General features: G+C 43.5%; 1 protein-coding gene across 1 annotated transcript; it reads right to left on the reverse strand.

Annotated features, from left to right (window-relative positions):
• Positions 1–586: 586 nt before the first annotated feature.
• On the reverse strand, positions 587–5,865 carry CCNA1 (cyclin A1). The gene is made up of 8 exons (XM_042839011.1): positions 5,743–5,865; positions 4,801–5,044; positions 4,464–4,588; positions 3,620–3,843; positions 2,631–2,835; positions 1,900–2,013; positions 1,155–1,288; positions 587–816 (listed from the first exon to the last, which is right to left on the reverse strand). The coding sequence occupies exons 1-8, from the start codon at positions 5,863–5,865 to the stop codon at positions 765–767; spliced, it is 1,221 nt and encodes a 406-aa protein (XP_042694945.1). The 3' UTR covers positions 587–764.
• Positions 5,866–9,679: the final 3,814 nt, after the last annotated feature.

Here is a 9,679-nt window from a genome sequence, read left to right on the forward strand (position 1 = left end):
CTTATCAATTACTTGCTTTTCTACTACTTTGAAGAGAAGTTATGCTTTAAAAGTATGCAAGATAAGTGCTCTTCTTTGGTGCTCTTGCTTTTAGGGTGAGGCGTTCATTATATACTCCTGTGTGAAGAGCTGAGGGGTACAACACAGTGCAGGAGCTCAGGATGAGATAGTTAAGAACTTGGAAGGAAAGCTTCCCACCCATTGCCTGCCCCCTTCTGCTAAAGTCACAGCTTCCCTTTCATCCATTGCCCCAGAGAAAATGCTGCTTTACTGCACTGTAATGGGAATTGAATTTTCACTTGAGCATTGACAGTCATCAATATTCACAGACTTGTTTTTGCATACACACACAAGTTGCAGAAAGTAGGTTCTGCTCATGAGCACATCAGCTTGTCTTAGATGAAAAAGAAACAGTCAACAGTATGGGATTGGAGGATTATCACTTGATCCATAGCAGCTCGATTAAAGGCCCATCCCAGTGATTTTGTAAGAAAACCTTCCCATGCACCATTACTGCATATATTAACTGGAATCAGAAGACTCAGAGAAAGTGTAATAAGGCATTTATTAAAAGTGCTGTCAATTATATTAAGAGCTATAGTCAAATATCCTTTTTTTAAAAAGGCATCTAATTAAAAAAAATACTAGCTAAAAACTGTTCTCATCACCGTGGTTACAGGCACATGACCTGCAGTGCTCTGAGATGTTAGACCATAGCTTTGTTCATCGAGACAAAATAAACCTAAGTCCAGGATCCAACATCTCTAGTGTAGAGGAAGAACTGCTGGGGGCTCCAGAAGAGATACCTGCAGGTACCTGGAATAGAAATGCAACCAATGAAACTACTAGCTTAGTTGACAAATGTAAATGTACTTTAAGGGCCCTTCTGATGAAGCACAGTAGGAAAGAAGCTATCATGCAGTACTGCAATAGAACTGGGATCCACTATATTTGTATATCTATGAGTTAACTACTTTCCTGTCCAGAAGAGTTTTTCCCCTCAAGATGCTGAGGAAGGCTCCAATATCAGCAACAAAAGCTGTCCAGTATAAGAAATTAATGAACTATAAGAATTACAACCAAAGTTGCTCAACCAGAATCATCCTGTGCCTACAACCTTCAAGTAAGGAAATACTAGCTTCTTAGTTACTTACTTAGACTGTTTATACTTCTCCTTAATTGCTTGCAGTTGGCAATGTGGAGCATCAAGGCATGTCTTATGCAGGTCAGTCAGGCAAGGCACAATCTCACTTAATGAATATCCAGTGAATGCAGCAAGTGTTTCTGGCTGGTAAGAGAGGAAAAAAATGTTTTTCTACTTTAGGTAAGATGCATTTTCTATAGAAGCAGGAACTATTTTCATTATGTCAGTTCTCACTCCAGATTTCTGAAAAGGATTCAAGTGCATCCTGCCATCAGTTTTACTATGAGTCTTGCTTGATGTCAGGTCTGAGAAGAATCTCCTTCTGCTCTAAGTACACTGCACTCATTATGTTTCTTCTGGATTCTGCCTCCTGCTAAAGCACAGATACCTGACAGGCCTATCAAGATTTGTATTACAGCTGCCACTCAGTGTAGTCACATTCAGTTCTCCCTTCCCCTCCCAAAAAGCCCCTGAATTCTATCTAGGGAAGAAGCTTGAGACTACCTACTGACAAGGCCTGCGGTGCACACTTGACACAAGTGAAGACAAAAAGGTCCTTCCTATTTCAGGGAGATGGCAAGATAATTCAGATTAACAAATGTTAAATTAATTATGTAGACTCATTAGACTGGGAAGAGCTGCTCATCGTTGCATTTCAGCCTTTACAATAACATGATTTGAAGCCACTCCTACCTCTCAGCAGTTCTCCAGTTATAAAGAGCTGGAGCTAAACATCAGAATGCAGTTATTCTTACCCAGAATGACCTGTTCACTGTATAGTTTGCTAGACAGTAGGCTGCTGCAGCAGTTTGTGAAGGAAGGTACTTCAGAAAAGGATCCGCTTCAAGGAGACTCAGCTCTGCAAGATACTTAAACAAAAAAACAAAGCACAAGTCTTTCAAACAGAGTGGCTCTATCAGGTAGAACCATGCCAATATATGAGCAGTTCAATTGGTCGGTGGTCCTCAGTTCTATGTAAGAAACATGAGTTACACATCTGGTGGGTAGTATTCCAGTTCTGTTGATCTTACAGAACTTTCAGCATTGTCCAGCAGGATTCTGCTCACATAGATGAACCTCACTTAGAGACCTGAGCTAAATGAGCACCTAAGAAACAAATCTGGGCTGTTTGAATAAGCACTGTACAAATCTTACACTTTTTGATCTAAGCAGCAAGTCAGAGCTTTTGTTATAAGCTTGAGTGACACCATTCTGAAGTACTGTTTCCCCAGGCAGTCCTGTGGGAATATGCTGTGTCACTGTGCAGCAACATGATGAATCATCATGTCCAGGTCAGGCTTCCTATACACACACAGCTGAAGAATGGACTCCTATCACCTTGCTGCCAAGATAGTCTAGTTGACCAGACAGACAGTCTAAGCTCAGTATTCCCAGACATCTATCCAGAAATAATGAAGCACAAAAGCCTGCACTCTGATGGTAGTAGCCTATAAAGCAGCTACTTTAAGAGAATGGTAGTTCATACCCTTGCAAAATTCTCTGTCCTGAAACAGACTCCATGCCTGTGGATGTACTGAAGTAGGAACTGGTTGATGGTTGGCACTGTGAGGTCAAAAGCCAAGACCTTGAGAAGCAGGTGTTCCATTCTTAGCAACTGCCTCTTTGTGTATGTATCATCTGTTATATACACAAACTCATCTGCTTCTGGTGGGTAGATTTCTTCATATTTCCTGGAAAAAAAAAATATAGACAAAAATAGAAAAAATGTCAGCTTAAAAGCTAGAGTAACAGAACTTTCTGCTGGGCCCATCTCAAGGTGAGCATGTGACATTTGTAAGACTGGCTTAGAGGTCTTATTCTAATCTTTCTCCAGTATAGGAGAGACTTGAAGATCAAATTGGTGGGAAGACAAAGATACTTCTAAGTCATCAGCCTAGATAGGCATACACTCATATTAGCATGCTTGACTAATAGGAAAACTCCTGAAGAGAAAGTTTCAGCAACATCATGCACTCCAGACAAAAATCCATGCACTCCTAGGCTTTGCTTGATACCCTGTCTATTTAAAGCAGTTTAAGCTTAATTGCAGATTGCAACTTTTAATCTACAGTGAGCTAGTGGCTTAATGCAGCATTGTTTTTGCTTCTGGTGTTATGGTTACAAAGTTTTCCCTCTACAGTTCCCTCAATAAAGAATATTAAATGCCTAATTTTGCAAGTGCTAAGAAGCACTTGTCAAGAAGCTAATCACAGAATCATAGACTCCTCAGAATTAGAAGGGACCTTTAAAGATCATCTAGTTCAATTTCCTTGCAATAAGCAGGGACGTGCACAGCTAGATCAGGTTACACAGGGCCTGATCCAGCCTTACCTTGAAAGCCTGCAGGGATGGGGCACCATCTTAGGACAGCATGAAAAGCTACCGACCACTGCAAGCTTAAGTCCTTCAAATTAAGTCAAAAGACAGTCCAAAACTAAGTTTTGCTCACTAAGATTTCATGAGATAAACACTCACGCAGCCAGAAGAATTGCTGCTGTTCCTACAAGCTGCAGCTTCCCTCTGAGAACAGACATACAAGAGAGGAACCTGTCCAGGTAGTTCACCGCCAAGTACAGTGTCTCTGTTCGAAGTTTATATTCTTCCCCTACTTCCACCAGCCAGTCTACTAAGATGGCACGCATTTCTGTTGTGATATCTGGTTGCTTCCTCATGTAGTAGGGCTTGGGCCTGTATTTCACCTGTTTGGAAAGAGAACTTAAGGATCAGAATGCTTACCCCAAAGACAACCACTGATGGCTGAACTGACTGACTTTTTTTTATATTTGCGCCTGAAGAAGCATGAGAAGCTTCACTGTCAGTAGCTGGTTTGGGAGTAACTCTAATTAGAGTTCACCAGTATCTCTAGAAAGACTGAAGAGACATGCTACTACCATGTTAGTAGCATAAGAGTAAAGGATGTTCCCTGAACTGGGAAGTCCAGCGTTTGCTATTAAACATATTCAGAGGGACCTGAGAATGACTTTAAATGCATCAGATTTCTCCTACCCTCTTACTGGAAGACTGCACTTCACTGCTTTGAAAAAAATAAATTAAAAATCTACTACAGCAGAACAGCCAGCGAGGTCCAATTGAACTGCATTAGTATTTTGCAATAATCTTCTCACATCCCATTTCCAGGATGTGGAGTGATGCCTGAAATAACTTATCACTGTCTAGAAGATTCCTAAGAACTGAGCTCCAGTGATGGCTTTATTCAGTGACAGCCCAGAGTTACTGTGTGGCAGCCTATCAGACTCTGCAGTATTGCAGCCTATCAGGAAGATCCCACACATCTTTGCATTTGTTAGAAGACACTCACTTCAGCTTCTCGGAGGTACTGATGAATGTCTTCTGCGTACTCTCCCACAGTCATTAGAGTTATAGGATCTCCCATCTGATCCTCAGGCTGGCACCGGAAGGATGTGTCCACTAGCATGGGAGATCCTAATACAAAAGAGAAGCCAGAAAGACATTTAGTCTCTTCACCATCTCTGGCCATCTCTAGCATAGAAGTGTTGTGCATCACACTGATTCAAATAAAGTTATCATGAAGTAGTAATTATTTTAAGATAAACTACTCACTAGGTCACTGCCAGCATGATTCATAACCACATTACAAGCACCTGTGATACTATATGAACATTAACAGGAGTTACCTGTACTCAGATCCAACAGTAGGTGAATACTGGATGTCATTGCACTAGTATCCAGTTCACACAGGCTTGATTCCAGTTCTTCATCCTCTTGGCAGCTGTGGTTTTCTTTCTCTTCTGGTTCATCAATGTAGATAGTAAAGTCCTGTTTTGATGTAGTACTGACCACACAGTTGGATACTTCATCTTTTCCAGCTTCAGGGAAGGTATTCTCAGAGCCAGATAAGCGCCTGGTAATAGCAGTATTCTGAAACAGAACACATCGTAATCTTGAGGCAAGACAATTCAAAAGGAAAACAACAGTATCATTTGTTTTAGTATCATTGTTTTAGAAAAGCATATCACTTTCCTTGGTTAATGGCAAATAAATACAAGTTTGCTGGGAAAGCCAGCAGCTACAGCTGGTGCTTAGGAAGTACTGCTTGCTGCTGCAACAGAGACCTTACAGGAGGTAACAGGCAGTAGAAATCAGTAACCAAGAGAGCAGACTCACTCCCACAGAAAATAAGGTAAGGACACTGCCTGGCTCCATCCGGCTGGCAAGGAGCAGGTGCTACAGCAAGTCATGGTGATGAACGGAAGTATTCAGGTGCTGCCACAGACTTAAAGGCAAAAAAGCATTTTGAGTTACAAAGCAACTTTGAACTTCTGAACTTAAGCACCACAATCCATGAGACTTCAACTTACGATACAATCCTCCCCATCATCTACAGCTGACTGAGCTACGGGCTTCACATCGCCAAAACCAAGCAGTCCGTAGGCACACACAGCCGAGCAACGTCCTGTAAGCCAGTACAGAGCTGCTTTCTCTCAGCCAGCCCCAGGACGAGTCCAGAAGGTAAAAGCTTGGGGAAAACCTCGCAGAGTCTCCCTTTCCTTCCAGGGGAACACGGCCGGCACGGCATTCCCCGATTCCACGGCTCGGAGAGGCTCTCCGAGGCTTACCTGGGCGCCGGGCCGCTGCTGCCCGTTCTCCACCAGTACTCCCAGCACGGTCCGCCCGCCGCAGGGCGCAGCGGGGAGAGACTCCCGCCGCCCCGCCCGGCTCGTCTCCCCCCTGCGGCGCATCGCCACGAGTTCGGCACCTTCCGGAGGAAAAAAAAAAAAAAAAAAAAAAAACTTTTCTTTAAAAAAATCGCAAATTAAAAACCGAACATAACGTACCCGCTTACGGAACCCCGCACCTGCCTCAGAGGTCGCGACAGAGGCTGCCGCCCTGCTCCTCCCAGCGCCCAGCCGCTCACCGCAGCCACCCGCCGCTCCCTATATAGGCGGCGGCCTATGGGCGCGGCGGCGGCGGCTGTTGGCCGTGGCCAGTTGGAGGCCGGGGCCTCAAGCACTCGTGCCGCCGCCGCCGCCCTAGTAACCCAAGCGGCCTCGAGTCGCTGTGGAGACCCCGCCGGGGCCGGGCAAGCCGAGCAGGGGCCAACGCGGGCCGAGCCGGGCGCGGGGCGGGGCGGGGAACTGCAAGCCCGCCCCGCGCCCTGTCCGCTGGGGCCGGTGGTGGTCTGAGCCGCCTCAGCCCCGCGGCGGGTGGCGGCCGGCGGCGGTTTCTCGGTTTTTGAACCCCGAAGGACCCGTTAGATAGGGCAAAAGCAGAGTGGTTTTAAGGCAGAAATACGAATAACGGGATGAGTTTGTCCCAGAGATAAGTTGTTTGTAGTGAGAGGGGAAGCTAGAGGGATTGGCAAAAGTAAGAGGGATGTGTGGGAAGCGGGAGCGGGCAGAAGGAACGAAGACCAAACAAGATACAGGCAATGCTGAGAATAATAACAAGAGATCCGCGATTACAAGGCAAACAGAGAAAAAGGCCAGGGAAGGGCTAGCGTGTTTCAAAGAGCACTGAGCCCACAGAAGCATTCTGTGTCTTCTGGCTTTGGTTTCCACTGAGGAGGTCAGCAGTGGTGAGGATGCTACCTCTAGAAAGACCATAAAAAGGTCTCTAAATAATGAGCAACCTGGTGTGAAGGAAGCAGGTCGTTTTTGCTTGGTGCTGTTAGAGGACTTGGGCAGATCTGCTCCATCTCTTTGTGAGCTCTGGCAGGTTACCAAGTTATAAGAGGAATGCCACGAGGTGCCCGTCTCAAAAGGAGACAGCAGAGTGAGTCAGGAATCAAGAGAGGTTACCTTGAGTTCCCATTAGAGTTCTGTGATAATTAATTACTAAGAAATAATATTATTAATCACTAAGAACTAAATAATTAATCACTAAGAACTAAACATTTAGAATGTATGACAGTGACAACAGCTTTACAGGAACAGATGAGGTCCAAAGAATCTGACTCTCCATTTTTAATAAAGGAAAATGAGGGGGAAAAAAAAGGTTTTATTTGCCTGATCTAGTGGTTGGCAATCCTGCCCATGGCAGAGGGGGTTGAAACTAGTTGATCTTTAAGGTCCTTTTCAACCCAGGCCATTCTATGATTATTTGGATTTGACTCTCATGACACTGTATCTGATGAAGTCTAAGAGGACTGCTGCAAAACTGGTGTGAAGCTGTAGATGGGAGCAGCTCTCAGCTGTACAGAATGGACACTCAGAGCTGTGTGAGAGAAATTAAGCTGCAGTTTATCCAGGATCATCGAGGATTTTCATCAGTGATACAGATAATAACACAGAGCACTTATAATGAAGCACTGATGGTGCTGAGAAGGGCTGTGGATATGATAGGGAACAAGACTTGGTTTCAGAAAGAAACTTGACAAACTGGAAGAATGTCCTACTAGCAAAGTGGGATGCTCCTGAGGAAAGATGACTGCAAGGCTATAGAGAGTGTCTACTGCAGTGTGCAGGATGAGGACCCACTGGATAGGCAGTAGCTCAAAGAAGCAGCACAGAGTTTTCACAGAACCTCCAGTGGATAATGAGTCACCATGTTGATGGCTGTCTAGTGTAAACAAGCAGGAATATGTCTTGAGTGGCACATGAGCCCTCTGGAAGTCAGTAGAGAGTACAAAAGGAATTAACCTTTTCGTTTCCAATGGCAAGAGCAAGCAGCATAAGGGCTTTACACCATGAAGTTTAGGTTAGGCATCATAACTGTGATGCCCCAGATGAGATAGCATGGGAAGTCTGTGGGATTTCCCCTTTTGCAGATCTGTAAGATCAAGTCAGAGAGGTTGTCGTCAGGAGCATCTCTGCTTTGAGAGATGTTCTCCAAGACAATTAAAATGAAGGAGCTCAGATAAAAATTTTGCATCCATCAAGCAAAACTTTATGCCAAATCTGTTTTTTACAGTTCTTGTCATCCAAGCTGTATTAAGGTCTATGTTTTTTTCTTCCCTTGTTTCTCATGTTTTTTAAATTGACTTCCCTTTCCCTTTTCTTTCCTTTCCATTGACTCCCCTCCCCTCCCCTCTCCTCTCTCTTTCCCAAATGAATTTACTGTATGAATTAAATGATACATCTCAAGATGAAAAACATCACTTGTGTTTGTAATGTTGACAGTGAAACATTACTTTCTCTTTTTGACAGAAGGAGCTCCGTGTCTTTGCAGTGGCAGGGTTATAAGCAGGTATCATGATAGAGCTGTCACTGCTACGGGCATGGGCAAGTAAAGGTCAGATATGGTACGTCTGTCTCCTCGTTCCTTCATGTCATCTTCTTGTGTAAACCCCAGGTCTTCACTCTGGGACACTTATTTAAGCAGTTCCATGCAAAGTATTAATTTCTGAAAAAATAAAAAAAAGCCTAGCTGCCAGCCTCTGAAATTAAGTACTGTGCTTAAGCACAACTTCAAATACTCTTTATCTCATTTGTTTAGATGAGATTGCTAAAAATATATATTAAAATCTATGCTAGAAAATGTGTAGGACTTTATTGTAGTCTAAGAAAGTGGATGTTAATTAAAAACCATTTTTGAATGTGTAAATATTCCACATGTTAATTAAAATTTTCAGTTTTAATAACATTTTTAAACAAAGGGCTTCTGAAATGTGTGCATTTTATGGCTGGAGGGGAAAAAAGTGCAGTCATGCCTTTTGGCAATAAAGGAAGACAAAAGAGGATTTTTTTCCATCAAAGCAAAACTTTTTGCTCACTTTACAGTTTAGCAATGCTATTCTAATTCAGAAAAATCAGAACTCTGATTTCAGTCTCTAATTATACTCAAAGTAGCTGATGCTACTCTTCTGACCTTAAATCAATACTGGCTGGTGGTTGCAAAATCTTCTTTGTGAAGAATGAAAATTAGATACACGAAAGTAAAATATTAAAATTTAAACATTAAGGGAATGATGTAGGAGACTCATTCCATCCAGATGAGGTACCAGCATCAGGGAGGTAGCAATGCTGGTACCACCTCTTTCAGCACAAAGTCCATATTTACACTGATCTGGGTGGCTGCACATACAGCCTGTCCTTTGGTAACGTGCTCTGCAGGTCCAGTGAACAGGTGATGGTAGCACAGCTTGTGAGCAGGTCCCACTTGGTGCTGGCGACAGCACCAACTGCATGGCCTTGCCTTTATCTGGAAGAGCAGCAACAAGTTGTCACATGTTGTTCAACTGTAGAAATGATGAATACAGGTTTTTGTCGTCTAAGAAAATTCTGTAAAATCTAAACCAAAATGTCAGCAAAACTTTCTACAGATGGGTTCTACAGCGCATGAGCTGTCACACTGAGCAGAGAGGTCTGGCTGGTGCTTCCTGCACTACTCAGGGTTCCCAGCATCCAGAAGGACATAAGATTACTTTTTCTTTCTAGCATTATCTCCACTAAACAGTACATGAAGCAATCTTCTGTAAGCTTCTGAAAGCTTCTGAAATTTAAATGCCTTTCCTACTGGAATCACAATTACCTTAGCCCCAGTGTCATGCACTCCAGGGGTATCAGCAGAATGATCTGAAGACCCCAAAAATGTACCTGAATCAGATAGCACAGA

Source organism: Centrocercus urophasianus, unplaced genomic scaffold (genome assembly GCF_019232065.1).
Source record: "Centrocercus urophasianus isolate 14NV4802_14NV808 unplaced genomic scaffold, USGS_Curo_1.0 seq_9, whole genome shotgun sequence".
Classification (NCBI taxonomy): domain Eukaryota; kingdom Metazoa; phylum Chordata; class Aves; order Galliformes; family Phasianidae; genus Centrocercus; species Centrocercus urophasianus.

Bases quoted from the DNA above. Each gene is read 5' to 3' on its own strand.
- CCNA1 (XM_042839011.1), bottom strand. From the start codon at position 5,865: ATGCGCCGCAGGGGGGAGACGAGCCGGGCGGGGCGGCGGGAGTCTCTC. The intron at 5,045-5,742 runs GTAAGCCTCGGA...GTTCTGTTTCAG, and splicing joins AGCAGCGGCCCGGCGCCCAG to AATACTGCTATTACCAGGCG. The intron at 1,289-1,899 runs GTAAGAATAACT...CTCTCTTACCAG, and splicing joins CAGTGAACAGGTCATTCTGG to CCAGAAACACTTGCTGCATT.